Below are 24552 nucleotides of genomic sequence, written 5' to 3' on the forward strand. Positions count from 1 at the left end.
GTGCATGGGAGTGACGCCCATTGCCACAGGGACTCGGCAAACCAGGGCTGACACTTCAGCACAAGGAAGGCGAGTGGAGCTATGGGAAGATGCTTTAATGGCCGCTGCCACCCCGTGCGCCTCCCGATGTGGGCCGAGGGCTCCACAGCCACGCGCAGCCGGGACTGAGCGCACGCGGATCGCAGCATGCTGGGGGCAGCCTCCCGGGAGCCGGATGCACATCGTCGTGGGGAATCCACCCAGGTTGGCCTCCTCCAGCCCTGCAAAGCCTCCTCTGGAAAGATCCCAGCGGAAGCCAGCGCCACTGCCCTGGAAACCCCAGGCCTCGGTCCCTCTCATAATCACAACTGACACCAGTTCGTTTCTGTCCTTGCCACAGGCCCCCCGACCTCAGGGCCCGGCCCCTGCGGTACGGACACATCCTTTATGGCACTCCGAGTCACGGCCACAGCAGCTCTTGGTGATATCAATAACCATAACAATGGCTATTATTTCCCAAGTGCTGGCAGACCCATCACTTTCATACATGAATTCTATTTCTCCCACTTTACAGATGAGGAAACTGAGGCTCGTGAAGATGAACTCACTTGCCCAAGGTTGCACAGGCAGCAAGCCCAGACTCTCCCCTGCCTGGGTGACTCCATAGCCTCCGATTCCTGCACAACACACATCCCTCTCCAGAGCGTGACCCTCTCATCATACAGACAAAGGAACAGAGAGGGCAAGCGATGTTCCTGAGAACAACACGCTGATAACAGGCAGCAGCGTTAGCCCGCCCAGCCCTCGGACTCTGGTTGCGCTCTCTGTCAGCCACCCTGCCCTCACGGCTCTTTGACACTCCAGGATCCTAACGAGTCTTCAAGAGCCCTCTATCCTTCTGGTCCTTATACAGCATCCCCAAAACGACAATCGAATAAATACAGCTTGTTGAGCAAACACACACAGGAGGGGCGACTGAGGATGGAGATGCGTTGCCGTGGGAGGTGACAAGTCACCTGCTACTAGAGAGGATTGGAAAGAAGAATGAGGACCACTGTAGTGTCCTTATTAGCGACAGAAAAGAAGCAGACACAGACACAGAGAGGAAGGCCATGTGAAGTTGGAAGCAGTGTGACAGGAAATTTGATGTGTCAGTTTGGCTAGGCCACGATACCAGATATTTAGTCAAACTCATCAGATGTCACTGTGAAGGTATTTTTTAGATGAGATTAACACTTAAATTAGCAGACTACGAGTAAAACAGATGACCCTCCATAATGTGGGTGGGCCTTGTCCAATCAGGTGAGGCCTTAACAAAAAAGACTGACTCTCCCGAGGAAGAGGGAGTTCTGTAGCAGATGCCTTTGCCACTGGAGCTGCAATATCAGCTCTCTGCTGGGTCTCCAGCGTGCCTTGCTGATTTTGGACTTGCCAGCTCCCACAATCACACAAGCCAATGCCATAAAATAAATCATGTGTGTCTGTCTCTATATATAACACACACATCTTATTGGTTCTGTCTCTCTGGAGAATCCTAATACAGAGATTGGAGTGATGCGGCCACAAGCCAAGGAATGTTACCAGAACCTGGAAGAGAGAAGGCAGGATTCTCCCCCACAGCCTTCGGAGGGAGCATGGCTCTGCCAACACCTGGATTTTGGACTTCTAGCCTCCAGAACTGTGAGAGAATAAATTTCATTGTTTCGAGACACCAAGGTTGTGGTAATTTGTTACAGTAGCTCTAGGAATCTAACACAACCACTTAGCAGGGGGCCAAGAAGGGGCTCCTGGCTCACCGGCCGAGCTCAGTGGTTCTCACGCCATTTTAAGTCATGAAACCTCAGGTGAAAAACAGTCCCAGTGGAGGCAACACATAAAACAGAACATTAAACCACAGCAGGAGCACGAAGCAGCAGTTCAGAGAAGGTCTCCACAGCCTGGCTCTGCCACTCCCACCTTTCTTGACCTCTCTAATCCTCAATTTCCTGTAAAATGGGAATACAATGAGGACATGTTTAAGAAACTCGTAATGAGGCTCCAGTGAGATTATGCACGGAAAGTGCGAAAGCCAGTGCCGGGCACGCGGTGAATATTTGTTAACCGCTCTCGGCGACGATCGGCAGCGGCATCTCTATAGCAGCCGGAAGTGAATGCGGATACTTAAAGCAGAAGGTGCAGCCCCGCTTTAGAACCCGCACACGAGGCAGCCGACGCGCACATTCACACACCACATCCGTCTAAACACGATACACGGTACAGAAGAAACAGCTCTTTGGGGAGATGAATGGATGTGCTCCCCACTGATAACAGTATGTAAAGAGAAGGAGCCTTTTTTGAAGAACAAAAACCTCTGATATGTCATACACAGTTGGCTCGAAATTGGGTTCTTTCCACCTTCTGATATTTCTGCAAGAGTGTTGAACGAGTTACTCACCAGGTGGTGTGTTAGAGGGGACTCTCTCTTAAACAAGGTCCTCTTGGGCCACGAGAGTAGAGAAGCAAATACGGACTGAGCCCACGGCCCACGAGAGGCTGCAGAAGTCGGGAGGGGGTTAAAGACTTCAACTGTCCTGTTGACGTTCATTCCAAACGGTGCTGCCACTGCAAAACAGCATCGCACATGCATTCATTATACAACACAGAAAGGCAGCCAGGAGAGCGGGAAATGCTGCAGGCAGACCATGTGGTATGCGGAAGGCACCTGGAAAGCATCTGCTGAATAAGTGAATGAACGAATGAATGACTTACCATCTCTTTGGCAGGAAAATGAGACGTGCTCATTGAGGGGGCTATGGAGCTTAAGAAGAGTGTTTCTCACAGTGTGCACTCCTCGTCGTCTTCCGTGCTAAAATATACGTTCCTGGGCCCCAACTCAGACCTACCGACTCAGAACCACTAGACAAGGGAAGTGCCCTGGGTGATTCTTACACTCGTGGCATCAGACAGCCCTGAGTTTGAATCCTGGCTCTGTCACTCACCAGCTGTGTCCTTGGGCAAGTCATCTAACCTCTCTGTGCCTCAGTTTCCCTAACTCTACAATGGAGAGAAGAGTACGCCTTACCTCACTGGGTCCTTCTGATGACCTGTCTCCCGCAGAGTGAGCCCTCAATGAGTGCCACTCTCACGACTACAAGGAGGACCAGCCCAGCGCTGGACACGGGGCCTGCTGAGCCATCCACCAGGGAGCAACTCCCTCTAGAATTCGCTGCATGTCGAGGTATCCTGAAAATTCACGAGCACCGCGTGTAACACAGAAATGTCACTTAAAAGATACCAGCTGGGGTGTCAGGAGTCATCCTGAGTGGGTGCTGCTCTGCAGCTGATCGACTGCATGACCCGGGAAAGGTCAGCTGAGTTCTCTGAGCCTCAGTTTCCCTCACTTGGGAATGTGGTTGAAATATCAATCAGACAGGATTGCCTCAAGAGCAGATTAAATGGCCTGCTGCACGTGGAAGCGTTTACAAGTAATAAACGCTTAAAGCTGGAAATCTACATTTCTGAAATGACCTGGATTGCGGAGTTGTGCCTTTTTCGACATTTATCTTCTATCCAAGTATGAGGTGTATTTTGACAAAGAACGAATTTGTTTTCCAGTCTTTCTTACACAGCGTATTGACGGCAAGGTCTTTAGAAGTGCTTTTGGAAACCTTTTACAGAATTTCTAAATATATGTAGGAAGAAATATAAATTTGAAAAAAAATGTGGAACTGGATCCTAGATAAAATCAGTATCTTTTTTCCTGGACCAGGATCTGTGGCGGATTCAGCTGGTGAAGTTGGAGTGGGGATGAAGGTTAGCATCAGCATCAGAACCGACAGCCCTCGCCATGGAAACAAGCAGGCGCTCTCCCCGGCCAGCTGCCCACCCAGAATGGCTGAGGAAGGCACGGGTGTGCAGGCGGGATGGGACGCCCATCTCTGGACCCTGCTAAGGGACCCAGCCTCAGCTAAGGGACAAATGCTTTCCCAGCAGACTTGCTGGACACAAAATCTTGCCCACACTGGGTGCTCTCTCTGGTGCCCGTTTACGCCCCCAGCTCCTCTTGGCCCTCAGAAGGCCCGGCCTCAGGCTCTGATGAAGGCTTGACCAAGGGCAGGTGCTACTGGTGCTGACAGCACAGAAGGAATTCGAGCTACAAGGTGATGATCACCACCCACCATGTCATCGCTCAGTGGCCTCCCCACTGTCGCCACGAGCACCTGGGTCATCTGTACTGTCTGTGATGTTCTTTGGATGCACCCTCACTCTCCGCCTCTGGGCTGCACATGCCTGGAGGCCTCTCCCTCCAACCCCTTGTCCTGCCACCTGCCACCCCTCAGGACTCCGCTGAGCAGCACCTCCTCCAGGAAGCCCATCCGGCAGCCCCTCCCAGTGGCCTCCCTCCTCCGTGGCCTCTCTTACTGCAATCACAGCAGCCCTGGTATACGGTGCTCCCTCTGACCCACAAGCTTGCTTAACCAGCAAAGGAAAGGGCTCTATGACCGGTGACATCACCTCCACCTACTTCACTCAAACGAAAACACTGGATTTTGTAAAAGGTAAAGACTGCAGAGAGTAACAAAAGACTTAAGAAACACTTTTAACTCCCCAGGGAAACGAAATATGTTTGTTCCTGCTATAAAACAGGATCCTTGGGGGAGATGTACTCATGATCTGTGCCGAGAGGACTCTGGATGAAAAGATGTCCATCTGCCCAGAAGCCTTCCCTTCAGGGAGCCCCTCCTCCAGTCGGGAAGAATCCTGCTCAGTCTGTACAAAGAAGTGGGGCCCACCTGGGTCCCTGCCCATCCTGGTCCCCAGGAGCCATAATCAGGCATGGAACCCAGAAGACTCCTTCCTCAGACCCCACAGACAGGGTCGGGGACAGGCATGGACGGGACCCAAGCTGAGCCCATCAGTCTTCCCGGGAACTCTGGCTGAGCGTCCAGAAAGTCTTTCCCGGCCTGCGAGTGCCAGCTGTCAGGCTCCTGAATGCCCGGACTGCCAGCGGCCGTCTTTCCCACCACGTGGAAAGGATGTGCCTGAGAACGACGCTCACCAGAGAGCAGGGGCCAGACGGAAAGAGAAAGGCGGAGCCCTGAGAACACGATGCTCCTGGATCCGGGAGTGCCCGGGGCCTGGGTGTCTCAGACACAAGGGCCAACAAATTCCTTTTCCTTAGGTTAGTTCCAGTTCAATTTCTGTCACCCGGTGTGGTAGGTGGACTAATGGCCCCCAGGTCCTCATTCCCGGAACCTGTGAATACGTGATCTTGCCTGTTACAGGAACTTTGCAGCTGTGATTAAATTAAGGGCCCTGTGATGGGGAAATAACCTGCATCATTCAAGTGGGCCCTAAATGTGATCCCAGGTGTCCTTATAAGAGCGGGGCAGAAGCATGTGAAGACAGAAGAGAAGAGAGCAATGCGACCACTGAGGCAAGATGCTACACTGCTGGCTTTGACGATGGAGCAAGAGGCGATACCCTACGGGAAGCAGCTTTAGATCCTGGAAGAGAAGGAAACGCATTCTTCCCAGAGCCTCGCAGGGCACACGGCCTGCCGACACCTGGACTTCAGACCAGCTTAGCTGATTTCGGGCTTCTGCCCTCTAGAACTGTAAGAGAACAAATCTGTATTGTTTTAAACCACTAAATTTGTGATAATTTGTTAAAGCAGCCACAGGAAACTCGTACACTTGGCTAATCTGCACATTCTGGGTTTCACCAATCAGAGCCCTTCAGGGGACAATCACAATAGTCCCACTTTCCCTGAAACTCTGATCTGTGCACCAGAGCTCCAGGCAGCTGCTGCAGGAGGAGGCACACGGCCCTGGCGCGTCAGGTCAGGGCATCACCTATGTGCCCAAGGTGGGCGGATCACCAGGGTGGGAGGGAGGCGGAGGCGGGAGGGCCACGGCTTTAGGGTCGCATTCTCTTTCATGGTCAAAACAATAAAAAAATCAACCAGAAGAAAAACTGACCTGCAGTGTGAAAGTGAGAGCTTTCCACCTCGGGCTGAATCACATGGGGCAAGTCCTGAAAAATTCAAAGGGCACAAAGTCATTAACAGCAGAACATAGTCACACCTGCCTTTCTGGGAGCTGTCTAGGGAGGCAGCCCTGTGTGGTCCAAAGTCCATACAGTCAGACAGACCTGGGTTCAAAGCCCAGCTCTGCTTTTCATTAACCCCGTGACGCCGGGTGAGCCTGGAGCCTCTGAATTCCCAAGATCCCGCGAGTTTTCATGGAGTGGCATACAAAACACCAGAGTGGGAGCCTGGAGAACCGGATTCTGGCTGGAACCATTTACTTGCTGTGTGTCCTTAGCCAAATCTGTCAGCCTCTCTGAGCCTCAGATCCCTCCTCTGAAAAGTATGGACCTCACAGCCTCTCCCCAGCTTGCTTTACCTCGTTCAGCGATGAAAACTTGTCCAAGCGGGGCCCAGCCAACCTTCTCCTTCACCTTCGTGACACACTGAGCCCTGGAAAGGCCCAGACCCCTCCACTATAAAATAATAATAATATAATAAGCCCTGGAAACGGGCCAGGCTCAGTGCTGCACACTCCAAGTGAATTATAATCAGACCTCACAATTACCCAGTGAAGTGTCTTCCTTATTTAAAATCCCCAGACTCGGGGTAACACAATAGCTCACTCCAGGTCGCACAGGTGGTAAGGGGTGCAGACTAGCTTTGAACCCAGGTAGCCTGGCTCTGGACATGCCGGCATCTACACAATGGAAGGAGAAATGATGTGCACAGGCAGCGAAGACCAGGAGAGCCGAGCGAGACACTCAGGCCCTGCTTCGGGTCCAGTTCTGACGGCAGGTTCCCGCCACTGGAGTGTAGACAGCCCCTGAGTTGGCGGGACACCATGGAAAGCATGAGATCCGGTGGGACAGAAAGGCAACTGCTGTGGCTACTGTCTTTGTCCCTGTGGAAAGCTTTCCCCAGGTCAGAGTAAGCTTGTCCCCTTGCCACAGAGTAGCCGTGTCTTCAGGCCCAGCCATGTCCCCCGGGCCCCGGACACTCCCAGCCAAGGCAGCTCTATTGGGATGATGTAAGCCAGCTTTCCCAGCTGCACGCAGGAGGCCCAGCCACAATGCTGGAACATGAGGACCACTGGTGGAGGGATGCAGATGGGGCAACGGGCAATGCAGGGACTGCTGAGGACACAGGCGGCAGGTGAGAGAACAAGCCAGAACCAACCAGCCTCGCACCAAGCCACCCCAGAATTCCCAGCTCTTCTTGCCCTCCCCTGTCACCTAGAGACACTCAGATGCTCTGGGGAAATCCCCTTGCACTTTTTGCGTGTGTGCTCCCCGTGATTTCTGATAAAGGCGCCTGCTCAGGGGTCCTCGAGCTCTCCTACTCCCCACACGCCTGGTTGAGCCCGATCCCTGGGCCCTCGTCCCACGGCCCCCTGTGTGGCGTGCTTCCCTCCTCTTGGGCCTGTGAGTATGATCAATCTCTCTCACTTTCACACATCTGTCCACGGTGTTATTCCGTGTCGACACCTGACCAATCATCAAAAAATCCCAATTTAAGTAACACAATTACTCCTTACAACGCATAGGGGCACAGGACGGGAAGCAGGGTCACAGGGAGATGTCCGTACACTCATGTGCAGAGCAGCACCATTCACAACAGCCAACAGGCAGAAGGAACCCTCGTGTCCACTGATGGACGAACACACGAACTAAATGTGGTCCATCCATGCAACGGAATAGTATTCAGCCTGAAAAAGGAAGGAAATCCTGTCACATGCTCCAACACGGATGAAGCTGGAGGACACTGTGCTAAATGAGATAAGCCAGTCACAAAAGGACAAATGTCGCATGATCCCACTTACAGGAAGTCCCTACAGGGGTCAAATTCATAGAGACAGAAAGCGGAATGGTGGTCCCAGAGGCTAGGGGAGGGGAGAATGGGGAGTTAGTGTTTCATGGGGACAGAGAATCAGTTCTGCGAGATTAAAAGTCCTGGAGATGGATGGTGGTGACGGTTGCTCATCAATGTGAATGTACCTAACGCCACTGACCTGGACACTTGAAAATGGTTAAGATGGTAAATTTCATCATATGCATTTTATCACAATTACAAAATGAATACATAAATCAATAAATAAGGCAGGTTTATGTTTACCTGGAAAGAATGTTAAGATATATTAAGTGAAATCACTAGGTCACAAAATTATGAATATGGAAATTTTTATAATATTTAACATATTATTACATATTTAAGAATTATGTTCATATGTTTATTTTAAATATATTTATATTTATTTATATACAGTCACTTTTATTTGTACATATATTTATATATGTATGCTTATATATTTAATAATTTGAAAGTATATGTAGAATTTAGAAATATATTTAATACTATTTATATATTTAATATATAATCATATATTAACAATACAGTATATCATAGGCACATATTATCTTTAACAGCCTAGAAAGGGGTGCGCTAAAGTGTCAGGCTCGGGGACCTGGGGAAGGAGGGGCGTGAGGGCGGGCAGCAGAGGAGGTCTCCTTTCCCACGCCATCTGTACTGTTTCATTTCTCATAACGAGCAGCTTATGACCAAGTGTCATCGCAACAACAGCAACATCAGTAATAACACAGACTCAGCAACGGGAGCCATGCCACGACACTGCTTTGCAGGCCTGTTCCTTCGGGGTCTTCCAGGCCCCTCACAGCGACAGGAACACTGTCCCCGAGGCCTCCTCGGGTGGGTGTGTGTGGTCAGGACAACCACCTGTCCATAAAGTGCCTTCCAGAGGTGGGAAGAGGCACCCAGTCCTCAAGAGAAGACGTCCACATGTCAGACACCGTTGAGACATTCCGATGTGGCTGGAATAAGCTTTTACTGCCCCCTGGCAGAAGAAAACCCTCCTGACAAAAACAACTGTCCAGGCTGTGCCTAGTGACGTCCTTCTAACAGACGTGCAGAAAGGGAAAAGGGGTAATTTCACAGGCGAGAAACCTGGCCAACTCTACTCCAGCCCGGAGATCAAGCTCAATACCAATAGCAATAGATCGTGGTGGCAGTATGCACCCAGACAAATCCCAGTAGAGGGGACCCTACAGAATACCTGCCCAGTCCACCTCAAACTGGCAGGGTCATCAAAAACAAGGCTAGTCTGAGGAACTGGCCCAGCCCGGAGGAGTCTCAGGAGGCACAAAAACTACACATAAGATGGTGTCCTGCACGGGAACCTGGACAGAAAAGGGGCATTAGGTGAAAAGACTAAGGAAGTCTAATAAACAATGGACTTTAATAATAATATATCAATATCAGTCCATTAACTATAATAAATGTACCATTCTAATGTAAGATGTTAATAATATGGGAAACTGTGTGTGTGTGGGGGGGATATATATGAATTTTCTGTACTATGTGCTCAATTTTTTAAGATCTAAAACTGTTCTAAAAATAAAGGCTAACTAAAACAATATAAATTATATTTGTGAGGTCTCTGAGGTGCACATGGCACCACGGTGCACCCAACTCCCACACAACCCTGCCCCCTGGAACTTTCCACACATTCTTTCCACCAGCGTTTGCCACATGGCAGGTGCTGTGCTAAGCACTGGCCCCCGACCTCACCACGGGACAAAGCTCTCCTCACCAACAGGTGTTTCCAGTTGGGAGGAAGGGGCAAGCTCCCAGGGAGCCAAAAGACCAAGAAGGCCTCCCGCAGCCCCGGGGCCCAGGGACTCTTGGCCGTGGCTCCCAGAGGTCTCCTGGACTCTGAGCATCAGCAGCCTGGGGGGTGCTTCTCTGCAGGCTCCATGGCCACTCTGGGCAGCCTGCTCTCACAGAGACCTACCCCAGGCACCAGCCAATACCATCTTTCGATGCCCAGCCTTCCCCTCCCTGGTTATCCCTCTCTCCAAGATGACACAGCTCCTGACAAGGTCACCACAACCTCTACAAGGCCCGGTTAAATGACCAGTTCTCCATCCTCACTGCACACCACTTATCAGCACCATTCAATATGTGCATGTATCAGTAGCCTACGGCGGCTGGAACAAACAACCACAAACTTAGCGGTTTAAAACAACACACGTTTATTCCGGTACAGTTCCAGGGACCAGAAGCCTGACGTGAGTCTCACGGGCTCAAATCAAGGTGTCGTCAGGGCTGTGTTCTTTTCTGGAGGCTCTAAAGGACCCTCTTCCTGCATCTACAGGCAGCCCACATTCCTTAGCTCACGGTCCCTCCTCCACCTTCAAAGCCAGCAACAGCAGGTTGAGTCCTTTTCACACTGCATCACTCTCACCTATTTCCAATGTCACATCTCTTTCCGACTCTCTCTGCCTGCCTCCCTCTTCCATTTTTAAGGACCCTTGTGATTACGTTGGGACCACTGGATAACCCAGGATGACCTTCCTTTTTAAGGTCAGCTGATGAGCAACCTGAATTCGACCTGCAATGTTAATTCCCCTTTGCCAGGTAACCTAACACATCCACAGGATCCCAGCATAAGGACGTGGACGTCTTTGGGTGGCCATTGTGTTGCCTTCAGCGAATACTCTCCCTGAAATGTTCTCCTCCCTTGACCTTGGGGTCACAGCCCTGCTTCCCTTCGAGTCACACCAGCCACACTTTCTCATCTCCTTTGCTGGATCCTCTCCTCTTCCTGGCCACTCCCGGCCTTGCTCCAGGGCTCTTCCTAAGGCCTCACTCTTCCCAATCCATATTTACTCCCCAGGGAGCTCAGCCAGGCCCTCTGGCCTTAAAAGCACTGACTACGCCCCAGTATAAATCTCCAGTTCAGATTGCTGCCCCCAGATCCAGACTCCCCATCCAACACTCTACTGGACATCTCTACCTGGATGCCTCAGGGGTACGTCAAACTCAACAAGACCAAATCAGAAGTCTTCATGTCCCCCGGCTCCCGCCCGGCTTCTGTGTATGAGCTAAGGGTATCTGTATTCTCCTACTGGCTCGGCCCAAGGCCTGGCTTTCATCCTTGACTCCTCTCTCTCTCTCAACACACATCCAATCCCAGTGAATCCCACTGGCTCCCATTGCTCTACTTTCGATGTACATCCAAAATCCCACAACTTCTCAGCAGCCCAGCACTAACCACTCTGGTCCAGTGTGCCTCCATCCCCCACCTGGTCTGCCACCTGCCTCGGCTCTTGGTCTTCTTGCTTCCACCTCTGTCTTCTGTCCTCTATTGTCACACCTGCCACAGGGATGCTTTAAAAGGATGAGTCACGGTGTGTCACCTTCCTGCTCGAGTCCTCACCACCAGCCTCGGGGTCTTTCCTGATCTGGCCCCTCCTCACCCTCTGGCCTCACCTCCTCCGTCTCCTCCGCTCCCTCCACCCTCTGCTCCAGCCACACCTGGCTTCCTTGCTGGTCCTGGACCACATCAGGCCCACGCCACCTCTGGCCTCTGGCCTCACTATTATCTCCCTCTGGGAAGCTCTTCTCCCCACCCCACGTGCCCCAGCCCCTCCCTCATTCCGTTCAGGGCTCTGCTCAACTGCCACCTCCTCAGAGCACCCTCCCTGCCACCCTGTCTAGACGGCGCTCACCCCCATCTCTCAGTCCACGTTGCCCACCGTGTTTCTCTCCACAGCCTGAACACCAACCGAGACACTGCAGATTAACACGGTTCTTTAGTGTCTTTCTCGTGCCTTGAGAATGCAGGTTTCTTAAGAGCAGAGGCTGTCTTGTTCTCCTGTACCCCAAGCACCCAGAACAGAGCCTGGCACTGGAGGAGCCTCCGTAAACACTGGTAATGAGAAGCCGGCTCAGAAGCCTCCTGTCCACACACCCCTTCACTGCTTCTCTGCTTCCAACAGAACATCCTGTGATGACGGGAATCTTCTAGGGTCTGGGCTGTCACTCGCACATGGGGCCACTGAGCAGTTGAAAGGCTTAAGTTTAAACAGCCACAGGTGGCTAGGGCTGCTGTATTGGACAGAGCAGTGGAAGGGGGTGCAAGCAGGGGAGGGAAGTGGCCAACGTACACCACACAGAGATCACCTAGAGCATTGGGGAAACTGAAGGGACAGAGCACAAATTAGGGGGGTGGGGAGACCTAGGGGAAACAGTTCAAAGGCCAGAGGCAAAGGGATGGGGCCTGAACCCAGGGGGTGCAGCGGGCATGCAGGAGAGGCAGACGGGAGCTGATTAGGAGGGAAAGGCAGTAGGACTGGAGACCAGCTTTCAGGGGAGGGGAGAGGGAAGTCTAGGGTGATGTGCCGGGGCTCTGTGCCTTTCCTAGTTTGGGACCACAGAGGGACGGGCAGGGTGAAGTGGGAAGAGCCTAACTTTATCAGCCAGGAGAGTGCAGTCAGGTAAAACTCCCGGCCAGTGGTCCCCACTGTTCTTTTAACAACCGCTACACTCGCGGGGAGCGGGCGCCTAGGAAAGATGCTCTACGTGCATGAACTCGTCTGACTGTCACACCGATTCTGGGTGGACGGTGCACGCCCCCCGTTTTACAGACCAGTAAACGGAGGCACGCGAAGTGAAGCGCCTTACCCCAGGTCACGAGGCTCTTAGGCTGCGGACCAGGATTCGACCCGGGCCGCTGGCAAAGCCCAAGCCCGCAGCCACCACAAGGCTGTCTCCACCCCTCCTGGGAGTCGTCGGGCCATAAGCGGGATACACTAAGACATGATGCATCCTACTCAAATCCTGCCCTCCCTTGCTGAGAACTTCCCCAGCTCCAAGGGGCCTCCCCGCCGCCAGCGCAGCCCAAGCCAAGCCGCCAGAGACCGGGGGGCGGCCCTCCTTACCTGCGCGGTCCGCTCGTGGGGATCCGGGGGAGGCTGCGCGCCGAGGGGGCGCCGGAAGGGACTTGGGCCCGCAGGGAGCCGGCCTCGGCCCCCAGGACCAGTGAGCAGCGCCAGGGCAGCGGCCAGGAGGCCCCCGGCAAGCACCCACGTGGCGCGCCCCAGGGGGCCCGCCAGACCCATCGCCCGCTCGGGACTGGCGACCCCAAAGCCGCGAGCGCCGCGGAGTCGCCGGAGCTTCCGGACCCCAGACCCGCCCCACCGAGCATGCTCAGTGCGAGCCTCCGCGGAAAGTTTTCTGGAACCGACTCCGGCTTCTGGGGCTGGGCGGGCTGGAGGCGGCCTAGGACGGCCTTGGGAGGGAGGGAGGGAGGGAGGGAGGGAGGGAGCAAGGCTGGCGGGGCCGCGCCGGCGGCCGAACTTGGGTTTGCTCGCGCCCCGCCCGGGGTCTCGGCAGTACCCAAATCAGATCGGGTCATTCCCATACTCCCAAAGATGTCGGGGACTCCAAGTGCCCTCCATGAATGACCCTCCACGAGAGAGTCCGTCCGTTCTCTCTCAGCTCAGACCCCCTCCTCCAGGGAGCCTTCGTTGACACACACACGCGGCTGAATCCATATTCTGCCCCAGCCCCACCAGCCCCCTATTACAGAACTGAGAAGCGTTTGGAGAGGCGGGGCGTGTCCTGGAGAGCCCAGAAGGGACACAACAGCACAGAGAAGGGCTGGGAGGGAGACTGGCAGCTCAGGCTTGGAGGAAAAGGCCACTCTCATTTCCAGTTGGGTTCAGTTCGGCCCAGTTGGGCTCCCGCTGCCTGAGTCCTTGCTGTGGCTTGGCCTCTGGACCTACCCAGGTGTCCCCCACACTCCTGGGGGACAGGTAGGCAGGCCAGCCACGGTGCCACGTCTCTGGGAAACCAGCAAGAGGGGAGTTGGTGTCTGGAGCCAGGAGGCAGCCGCTGAGCAGACTCTCTGAGCTCTCCAGGCAGGGCAGGGCTGTGCCTTGGCAGGGAGGCAGGAGGAGAAGGGGGCAGAGACAGGCAGAGGGCCTGGCAGGGCAGTTTCTCTGCTTCCTCACCACCATCCACCACTCAGTGACAGCTCGCACCTGTTCTCTGGGGAGAGGGGCCTCACCTGCCAGCCTTCCTGTGAGGCAGCCTGTCATGCTGTCTGCAGCCTCAGGGGAAGCCTGGCACTTGGCAGCCCCTTTTGCCCCCGTCCCTCCAAGGACAGGCCTTCCCTGACTTGACATGGACAAGGCAATGGGGTTTGAAAACCTGAGAGTTTATTAGCCAAGCGTCCTGTATAGGGTACCCAGCCCTTGAGGGTGTCCAGCAACAGGCAGGTGTGAGACAAGACCAAAGGTAAATGCTAGCATATTGCTGGAGCATCAATGCCATTCGAGGGTGAGTAAATTAAAGGATGATCTTAATATTCAAACAACTTTATAATAAAGTAAAATACAAAGAACACTACATTTTTAAAACTAAAGCCTGAGAATCCAAAGGAATAGGCAGCATAAAGCAAGAACTTCAGGTCATGGCCCGTAGGGTTCCCGGGAGCCTTGGAGATGCTTCTGAGGAGCCACTTTTAGAAGCTCCGCATAGCAGAGAGTGCGAGCCCTGAAGCCAGGCAGACATAGGTGCTAATACATCTGTCCCATTTCCCAGTTGCAAGACTTGGATGAGCCAGTCCTCCTCTCTAGCTGTCACTTTCTCCATCCATAAAAAGTGAATCTGGATAATAGTTCCCGTCTTCCCACTGGGAAGGGTTGATGAGGAAATGAGGGAAGAAACTAGAAACTTGAGCTGTACGTCCAGGTTATAAACATGAAAACCCTTCTTTTCTGAAGCAGACCCTCATGGTACTCCTGCCCCTGCCGTCACAGGGAATTAAGCTCCAAAGGGTAGGAGTATGTGTGTGTGCATGCGCGTGTGCGTGTGCATGTACCCCCAGCACCCAGGACAAGAGCTAGCGTCTAGTAGCTGTGCAGTAAACATTTGCTTAAGGAAAGAACAGATGCTGAACATCTGCTTGCTTATCTCCCACACGGCTGGGCCATCCTCAGTGCCTGGACCTTGTCTGCTTCCTTGCTGGCCTGGTACTGGTGGGAACAGCAGGGCTCTGTAAATGCGGAGTGAATGAGTGACCGTGCAGGGTCTCCTTCCTACCGGGGCCAGATGTAAAAATCTCTCTACACGTTGTCTCAGAGGAAAGCATTGACCATTCATAGAAGAAAGTAGGATTCAAACAGGAGTCTCGGGCGACTTGTTCGCAGCGGTGCAGGACTGTGCGGCCCAAGGGCGGCCAATAGGCAGAGGTTAGGAGCAAGCCTGGAGTTGGACCCGCACTGCGTCGCTTACCTGCCCTGACTGCTCTGGTCAGGAGGGTGGGCCCAAGATAGTACCCATCTCAGAGGGGTGTTGAGAAGGTTACTGAGATCATCAGGCTAAATGATTAGCACATCGTAAGCGCTCAATAAACTTATCGGAGCCACACCCTCCTCCGTGGCTGGGGTCCCCCTTTTTTCCCTGGAAGTCAAGAGGCTTGGCCTAAACCAAGACTCTGAAAGGTCCTGCTGGCTGAGCAAACTCCCGCTCGCCTCTCGCCGGGCATGCTCAGTGCAAAGGCAGGGCGGGCTGGGTTGGCTCAAAGTTTTGGGCGGACGATCCAGGCTCCTCCCTCGGGCTGGGGCGCTCCGGGAACGGGGAGAGGAGCAGGAGGGAGGAGACTGTCCAGGCCCCAGGACTCGGCGGAGCGCGCCGCCTCCCTGGCCGGCTCGAGCTCTGAGTCGGGCGTTGCCGCCCTGGCGGGGTCGGGGCGGCGGGCGACGGGCCGGGGCCCAGCGCGGCGGCGGGCGGGATGCGGCCGGCCCGCCGCCTGAGCCCACGATGGCCCGCGGCGCGGCGGCCTGCGGGAGCGACGCGCGGCTGCGGCTGGGCCGGGACGCGGTGCGGCCGGCGCCCGCGCTGCTGGCCCCCGCCGTGCTGCTGGGCGCCGCGCTCGGCCTCGGCCTCGGCCTCTGGCTCGGCCGCCGCGCCGCCCGCGCGCGCTCGCGGCACCAGGTGGGTCGGCCGGGCGCGCAGCCGGGCGGGGCGTGGGGCGCACGGCGCGGTCCTCCTCGGCCCCGGGTGCGGGCTTCGCGCCTGCGCTCGGCGGCCACTTGAGCGTGATCGCGGGCTTTGCGCGCAAGCGGTCCTGCCCGGGGCGCCCCCTGTGCTCCGGGAGGGGGCTGGAGTCAGAGATTTCAGAGGGAGGCGGCAGAGTGACATAAGGTCACTGGCCTGGAGTGCCCAGAAGTGCCCGCTCCATCCGACTCCTCGGTGTGATCGTGGGCAGCCGCTATAGTCCTCTGGGCCTCAGTCTTCTCATCTGTAGCACTGAGGGTTTGGACCTGAGGCTGGCAGAGGGGCCCTGCTCAGCGTGGTGGACAGGAGGTGGGGGATTCTGGCCCCTGGGCGTCCATTCCTGCTTCCTTCCTCTGTGGGTCACCTAGCTCGGCTCTCTGGAGTCCCAGCTGCCCTCTGGTATGCGTGCATTCATTCATCCCTACACTGTTTGCTGAGCACCTTCTGCTGCCAGCCATGGGCCAAGGGGCTCTGACTCCACATCAATGAGCAGGATAGACCCTGCACTTGCCCCTGGGGGTTCGCAGCCTCCAGAAGGAGAGGGACAGATTACAGGTAAACATTGGATTGTAACACAGCCGCATGAGTTCTGTGATGGGGAAATGATAATGCTAGCCTTTAGTGAATGCTGACTGTGTGCCCGCAGTAACCTGAATTATCTTGTCAAATCCCCAAAACAGCTTTGTGAGTTTGTGCCTTTAATGTCCCCATTTTGCAGAAGGGGAAACTGGGGCACAGAGAGGTTAAGTAATTTGCCGAAATGACAGCCGTGTGTCTAACCCCACAGCCACTGTATTGTATGTGGATGGAGGTGGTCCCCGATGGAGGTTAGTGGATGCGTCCTGTGGCAGGTGTTATGGGGTGGGATGTCGTGTGGGGATACGCAGCAGGCATTTGATCGGTGGTGGTATGGTGCCTGTTTTACATCTTGCAGCTTTGACCCCCTTGAGGGATAAAGTCTGGTAGGATCTGAGATTAGGTGACGTGGTCTTGTCCCCCCATTCCTGGCCCATGTGGAAAGTCCAGCAGGTGTGAGCACTGGCTTTTTCACACTGCAGGCGACTTCTGGGGAGTGTTGTGCTGCAAAAGGGTGAGAAAGGCTGAAACTAAAATAGTGCAAGATGCTTGTAGGTAAGTTTGAGGTTGTGACATCCCGCTGGTGATGGGGAGGCACCGAGGGACACTGGCGTCTCGTGTGAAGAGGGAAGTAGTCTGGCAGAGCCTTGGCTGGGTGCCGGGCCCCGTGCCAAGCGTTCGCCAGCGTTTGGTTCTCTGTCCTTACTCCAGGCCTCTGTGTGGAGAACTGTCCTTATCCCTACTTTCCAGGAGAGGAAATCGAGGCTCTGCCTGGTTGTTCTTTGTCCCAGGTCGCAGGATGAGTAAACAGTGGGGCTGGATTTTCACCCCCGGCTGTCTAAACCCCTAAGTCAGAGTTTTAATCATCTGCTACCTGGTGAGGTGGCAGTTAGTATCTGTCATAGTCTGTTCGGGCTGCTGTAACAGAAAGACCATAAAGTGAGTGGCTTATAAACAGCAAGCATTTATTCCTTACAATTCTGGAAGCTGGAAGTCCAAGATCAGGGTGCCAACATGGCTGGGTTCTGGGGAGGGCCCTCTTCCAGATTGCAGACTGCGGACTTCTCACTCTGTCTTCAGAGAGTGGAAGGGTTGAGGGGTCTTTCTGGGACCTGTTTTGTAAGAGCACTGATCCCATTCATGAGGGCTCCACCCTCATGATCTAATAGCCCCACCTCCAGATACCATCGCCTTGGAGGTTAGGATTTCAGCGTATGAATTGCGGGTGAGGGGGACAGGGACATTCAGACCAGAGCAGTAGCCCATACTGCAGCGGAGTGAGCTGAGACTCGCAGGGCTTAACTGAGCTGCCTGGGCTTGCACAGCCGGTCAGTAACGCTGCACTGTCAGTTGAGGGGGGTGGTGGCTCAGACCAGGGCTGTAGCCCTCAAGGGCTGACGGGACTGCCTGTCCGTTTGGAGTAAACCTTGGCAACAACCTCCTTTCTGAGTGGACTCGTTTCCTCCGTCTCCTCCCTCTTGTCTCTTCTTTCTAAAATGCACATCTGACAATGTGACTCTGCTTAAAAACCTCCAGTGACTCCTGGATGCCTACAAAAGCTGATATCTAGTTTCCAGCATGGTGCATAGAGTGGCTTACCTTCCCCGGGTGGCCAGCCTAACACACAGGTGCCAGTGCACCCACTGCATCCTGCTCTCCACCCCCCAGAATCTCCTTGATCCCCAGATGCCTCTGCATTTCTGTACATCTCTTCTCTGCCAGCAGGGACCTTTCTCTGCCCCTTGTCCCGCTCATCCTTCTGGACCCAGAGAGAAGACCACGTAGGGAAGCTTGACCAGGCACTTCCTCCCCGATGTGTCCTGGGCACTCTGTCCTCTGGTCCAAGAGGAGCTCATCATTTTATCATGTACCACCTTCCCTTTGTTGTTTGCATTTTATTTTATCAGTTTCATTTCATCATAAAACTTTTTATTTGCTTCCAAGTTATACATGCATAGCATTTAAGGTGCTGGTTTACAAGCAGCAACACCCCACCCATTTCTCACTTCTCAGAAGCCACCTTGCCCAAATCTTCCAGCCGGTTGTTTTGGTAATTTTCTCCCCATTTGTAAATAACTTGCTTTCGTGGCTGCTTCTGTGTTTTCAGCTTTAGGCAGCGGCCATTGACTTCCCATCTGGCGGGGAGAGTGAGTTAGTCTCTTCTCTCCCCTCCTTCAAATATACGCCCACCCCAGCCACCACCAGCACCACCCTTCCTGTGTGTTTACAGGGTGATTTTGGTTAAATCAATATTCACTCTTTCCTTTATTATGCTTCTGTAGACATTTTTCACTGTAAGTCAGGGGCCAGCTATGATTATGATGACTTTCCTTTTTTGCACGTTTTATTTTCCCTGAAATTAGTAGTTACCCAGTTTTTTCCATTTGCTTAGAGTCTGTGTACTTACCATTTCTCTAACACTATACTCTCCCTATTTATGTCCATTTCCTCTCAAGACATTTGAATACATTAGGTATTTGACCAATTTAATCTTCTAGAAAAACCTCCCTCCCAGAAAGCTTCTGTCTCACTCCAATCTGAGCTGGTTGCTCTCTAGAGCACTGTGCTCTCAGTGCGGCCTGTGGACCCGCAGCATCAGCCTCCCCTGGGAGCTGTTAGAAATGCCAATTCTTGGGGCCAGCCAGGTGGCGCAGCGGTTAAGTTCGTATGTTCTGCTTCGGCGGCCTGGGGTTCGCCAGTTTGGATTCCTGGATGCGGACCTACGCACTACTTGTCAAGCCATCTTGTGGCAGGCGTCCCACATATAAAGTAGGGGAAGATGGGCATGGATGTTAGCTAGGGCCAATCTTCCTCAGCAAAAAAGAGGAGGATTGACAGCAGACCTTAGCTCAATGGCTAATCTTTCTCAAAAAACAAACAAGTAGATAATAGAAATGCCAATTCTTGGGCCCCAGCCCCACTCTTTGATGAAAATCTCTGGAGGTAGGACCCAGCAAGCTGTGTTTAACAAGCCCTCTAGAGATTTATTCTTAAAGTTGGAAAAGCAGCTGCTCTAGTCTTTTGCTGTCACAGTGGGACCTCTCAGGGCCAGCACACTGGGCCTTCCTCACTTCTCTCCTGGGTTGGCCCCCGTTTCAGGAGTCCCCTGCATTGTCTTTCTTGGCTAAATTCCTCATTTGAGTGGAGCACATCCTCTAGTAGCTTTCTGAGAAAAGGATGGATGGAACTTCTTTTGAGAACTTCTATGTCTGAAAATATCCGTGTTCTATCTTTATTCTTAATTTAGTTAGAGTAGTTAGGTTACAGAATTGCAGGTTGGAAATAATTTTCCCCCAGAATTTTGAAGGCATTTTTTTCTGTTGTCTTCCAGCTTCCATTGCTGCTGTTGAGAAATTGAATTCTATTGTGACCCTTGGTACTTCACATGGAAGCTCCTCTTTTGTTCCTCTCTAGAGTCTTAAGGATCTTTTCTTTGCTCCTGTGTGTGAAATGCACCAGGATAGGTCTTGGTGGTAGTCGACTGTCCTCCATCGTGCTGTGCATTTGGAAGGCCTTTTCAATCCAGAAACTCATTGTCTTGATTTCTTTTTGATTCTTTTCCTTTTATAGGTTCTGTTGCTTCTTTCAAGAAGACCCGTCATTTTGTGGTTGAATTGGGCTTCTAATGATCTTCCTTCTCTCCTGTTCTCCATCTTTGTCTTTTTACACTGTTTTCTGGGAGACTTTTCTCAACTTTATACTTGCATTGAGTTGCTCGCATTTTTAATTGTCAAGAGTTGTTTTTTGTCTTCAGAATGTTCTATGTTGGGGCTGGCCTCGTGGCCGAGTGGTTAAGATCACGCGCTCTGCTTTGGCGGCCCAGGGTTTCACCGGTTCGAATCCTGGGTGCGGACATGGCACCACTTGTCAGGCCACGTTGAGGCAGCATCCCACATGGCACAACTAGAAAGATTCACAACTAAAAATATACAACTATGTACTGGGGGATTTGGGGAGAAAAAGCGAAAAAAAAGAAGATTGGCAACAGTTGTTAGCTCAGGTGCCAATCTTTAAAAAAAGAATGTTCTATGTTTATCCTATGCTGTTCTTATTTTGTGAGTGCAGTATCTCCTCTTATCTCTCTGAGGATGTTACAATTGTTTATTTGTTTGTGTTTTCTTCCTCCCCCCTCCCCCACCCCTTTGCTGGTTTTGGGGTTTTCTTTCCTATGAGAGTCTGTCCTCAAGTGGCTGCTGACCCTTGGCCTCCTGGTCATTTGTAACTGCAGAGCAAAATACCTGATGCTCCCCCATGGGGTGGATGAGGTTTTTGTCCTGGTCACTATGACTGCTCAAGAGACAACCTCCAAATCTCTGGCTTCATCGTCTGCCCCCCTCTACCCCACCCCAGGCTGCTCCTGCCACATAGGCTTCCCTGGATATGCTGAGCATCCTCCTGCCTCTGGGCCTTTGCACTTGCTGTGCCCTCTCCCTGGAATTCTCGTCCCTGAGATATCTGAATGGCTTGCTCTCTCAGGTCCTTCAAGTTTTTTCTCAAATGCCACCTTGCCCAGGAGGCCTTCCACTCCATCGCTCTCCATTCCCCATCCTCTGTTATTTCCTCTATAACACTCATCACCTCTGACATACTGCACGTTTGCTTCTTCGTTTGTTTACGTCTCTCTCCTGTCACTGGAAGGTAAATTCTATGAAGGTGGGGAATTTGTTAATTTTGTTCATTACTCTGGTCCCAGTGACAAGAATAAGGCCTGAAGCTTTGTAGATGCTCCGTAACAGTTGCAGACTGAGTGACAAACTGCGATCTTTCTTCGGTTCAAAGATTAGATCCAAGAGCAGCCGGTGATCAAAGAGGACTGGAGGGGGGTCTCTGGCATCGCAGGATTTTAAATACAGTCAGTCGTTATGTTCTGTAAAGTCACCTCAAACACGCAATTAGCAAACACTGACTCGCTGCTCCTGGGGGAACGCTCGGCCGGATTTCTGCAGGGCTCTGGTCACGGCGTGTTCATTAACCGATCGACACCTGACCTTGTGTTCTGTGTGTTTCTGCTTAAAGACACGGTAGTTAATATGTATTGTTAATTTGTTGGTGCCATAACTCAGGCCTGCAGGAAGCTTATCTGATGCACGTGTTTTCTCCGTGAGGCGCATCACCGCCTTCTTGTGCCTGGGGACACTAGAGAGCTCTCAGCCATTTCAAACAGTGAAATCGCAAACAAAAAAGCACAAAAATGCAGGGTGGGGGCGGAAAAGGCTCTCAGTAGAATGGGGAAAGGCTGCTTGTTTGCAGTAGGAGAGCTAAAACGGAAGGCGAAGCCTCGCCCAGTTCAATCCCGGTGGGAAACTGCACGTCAGGCAGTTTGAGCGTTTCACCGTTCTGCCCACGTCCAGGAGTGACCATAAAAGCACCACGAGCATTGATTTCGGGGCTACAAATCAGCTAATTCTGGGGCTTCTCAGGAGGGTGGCGCCTGCACAGTCTTGAAGGGTGTGTGGCCGACCCCAGGCGGGAGTGGGGGGCAGGGCACTGCACGCTCAGGGCCAGGCAGGGGCCCCGAGATGGCACACGGGACTGCTGGCGGGGAGGTGATGGCCAGAGTCACAGGGCACTAGGCTGCCGTCTCAGTGTGTTCCCTCCCTTCTTTGAACTTTAGAAAGATGACGCTCAAAGTCTGCTCAGGAACTTGGAGTCTAACGTCCAGACCCCCTCGGAAACCGGCTCCCCGCCCAGGAGGAGGAAGAGAGACGCACAGACCTCAAAGGACGAGGAGGCTGTGGACGTAAGCTGTGTGTTTGGGTGGGTTTGCTGAGGTGACGTTGGGTGTCGTCTGTCCCGCCTAGCAGCACGAATGTCAGACAGATCCCGTGTCCCAGTGGGCTTCTTTTTCTGAGGTATGATTTAGACACAATAAAATGCACAAATTTTGAGTTTACAGTTTGGTGAGTTTTGACAAGTGTATACACCCCTGTAACAGAGACCCCACTCGAGAACGTTCTGTCACCCCAAACGCTCTCTAGTGCCCCTTTCTAGTTAATCCCACCCCCCCCACCCCTTCTAGAGGTCGCCTCTGTTGTGCTTTCCATCTCCATGATTGGTTTTGCTGTTCTAGAACTTTCTATCAGCGGAATCCCGTGCTTTCTTGTGCCTGCATTCCCTCGGCATAATGCGTTTGAGATTTATCCGTGTGGTTGCACATAGCAATGATCCGTCCTCTTGACTTGCTCAGTCCCTCCTGCAGACTTGCCACCGTATGGGTTGTTTCCAGTGTCTGGCTTCTCTGAATAAAGCTTCTGTGAATGTTTGCATATAGGTTTGCTTGTTTATTTGTTTTCATTTCATTTTATTTTAAGTAAGTATTAAGTAGATAGCTAGGAGCAGGAGTTCTGGGCCTGATGGAGATGTTAAAAGATGGAATCTCCCTCTTCTTCCTCCCTGGCCCCCACTCCGTCCAGCCTGAGCTCCTGGATGGAGGGGCGTTTCTCCCACAGGTGGGATATTTCTAGTCAATTCCTGGTCCTCAGAAAGTACCGCAGACTCCAGTCATTCAGCCTCAATTGCCCAAAGGTAAATATAGGTATTTAGGTAGGTAAGCAGAAAGAGAGAGAGATCCTGGGAAAAGGGGAGAGACTGAAGGAAGTTTCTTTCTAGCCCCTGCTGAGGGCCAGACGTTTTCACACAGGTGGTTTTCAAGTGATGTGAACCCACAGCGGGGTGATCTCGTGCAATTCTCTCAGCAGCCCCTTGAGGTGGACCTTACTCAGATCCCATTTCCCCAGCGAGGAGTGTCCCATCCCACCTCTTCCAGATGTGCCTCCCGGAGGCTCAGGGAGATGGTCCCTCTGCCGAGTCCCAGAGGAGCTTTGGGTCTGTGTGGCCCCTGCCTGGGGAGGGCCGCTTCCCCCACACCCTGCTGCCCCGACACTCACGGTCATGGTCAGCCGCCTCCGCCCACCAGTGTTTTAAAACAAATTTCACCCAAAAGTTTGAAATCACTGGGGTGAAGCTTCTAGTTAAGCTGAAAAGTCAGTTTTAGAGGGTCCCCCTCTGTGGGCACTTCCTGAGGCTTCTGGAGACAGCTTCCCTCGCCCACCCCGGCAGGACCCTGTGGAAGGGTTCGCTGCCCTCCCAGGCTGACCCGGGCCTGGAGCTGGGGAGAGAGCTCCCGGCTGATCCAGGAGCAGGGCTCGCTACAGTGAATCGGCATTTGCCGATGTGGCTGTGTGTCTCTAGCTTGTGCTCCCCGCCTCTCTGTTTCTAGGTGCTTGTGTCTCCGTGTGTGTGTGTATCAGTGCGTCTCCCTGTATGTCCGTCTCTCGTTTTTGTGTCTCTCCGCGTGCGTCTCTGTGGGCCTCTGTGTGAATCTGTGTGACAGTGTGGGTGTGCCTAGGGGTGTGTGGAGTCTCTCTGTCTGTTTCTGTCTCTTTCCCTCATCTGTCTCTCTCTATCCCTCTGTCCCCTTCCCTTCGTGTTATTAAAACCCTGCTCACAGAAATGAAAACATATGTCCATGCAAAAACTTGTGCACAGATGTTCCTAGCAGCACTATTCACAATAGCCAAAAGGTGGAAACACCCCAAACATCCGTCAGCTGACGGACAACTGGACAAAATGTGGTCCATCCATACAGTGAAGTACTATTCAGCCATAAAAAGGAATGAAGCCCTGACACATGCAGCAACGTGGATGAACCTGGAAAATATTGTGCCAGCTGAAAGGAGCCAGTCACAAAGGTCCAGAATCCCAGAACCCAGTCTCAGCTCTGCCACCTGTTTGCTGTGTGATGTTGGGCAAGAAGCATAACATGTCTGAACTTCGGGTCTCTCAGCTTTATGGTGACAGTAACGATGCTGGGCCCCCGGGGTCACCATGTGTTAACTCTGTGAACATTCCTGCTCAGCTGATGTGTGCAGCGGAGCCTAGCCCTTCGACCTCCCCAGAAGGCCAACTCGTTTTTTCTACCTAGTAATGTTTTACCTGTTAACTATTTGGCTATGCCTACCCGATGCCCATTTTCGAGCTAATAATTGCCAAGGGCTAAGTTAAAGATCTGCCCGTTCCGGTGAATCAGCGTGCCGCAACGCCCTGCCATCTGCAGCCTGAGCTGGTCAGGCAATGGGCAGGGCTGATTTCAACAGGCCAGGTTGAGCTGTAACTCCGACAACCTC

General features: G+C 52.9%; 2 protein-coding genes across 11 annotated transcripts in view; one reads left to right on the top strand and one right to left on the bottom strand.

Moving 5' to 3' along the window:
* Window positions 1-13072, bottom strand: part of EVC2 (EvC ciliary complex subunit 2) — a 129451-nt gene extending 116379 nt beyond the window's left edge. For 2 of the 4 annotated variants that reach the window (XM_070262725.1, XM_023638368.2), the window contains exons 1-3: window positions 12727-13018; window positions 5940-5994; window positions 2414-2580 (exon numbers count right to left, since the gene is read on the bottom strand). In XM_070262725.1, the coding sequence (XP_070118826.1) occupies window positions 2414-2580; window positions 5940-5994; window positions 12727-12906 (402 nt within the window). In that variant the 5' untranslated portion in view covers window positions 12907-13018. Of the gene's footprint in view, window positions 1-2413; window positions 2581-5939; window positions 5995-12726 lie in introns of all 4 variants that reach the window. The other 2 variants (XM_023638367.2, XM_023638370.2) reach the window with 2 other exon arrangements.
* Window positions 13073-15422: 2350 nt separating this feature from the next.
* Window positions 15423-24552, top strand: part of EVC (EvC ciliary complex subunit 1) — an 87032-nt gene continuing 77902 nt past the window's right edge. For 4 of the 7 annotated variants that reach the window (XR_011437241.1, XR_011437238.1, XR_011437239.1 and 1 more), the window contains exons 1-2: window positions 15495-15787; window positions 22041-22166. Coding sequence is in view for 3 of the 7 variants with exons in the window: in XM_023638373.2 (XP_023494141.2) it covers window positions 15614-15787; window positions 22041-22166 (300 nt within the window). In the remaining 4 variants the exon portion in view is untranslated. Of the gene's footprint in view, window positions 15788-22040; window positions 22167-24552 lie in introns of all 7 variants that reach the window. The other 3 variants (XM_023638373.2, XM_023638376.2, XM_023638375.2) reach the window with 3 other exon arrangements.

This window comes from Equus caballus, chromosome 3 (assembly GCF_041296265.1).
Source record: "Equus caballus isolate H_3958 breed thoroughbred chromosome 3, TB-T2T, whole genome shotgun sequence".
NCBI lineage: Eukaryota > Metazoa > Chordata > Mammalia > Perissodactyla > Equidae > Equus > Equus caballus.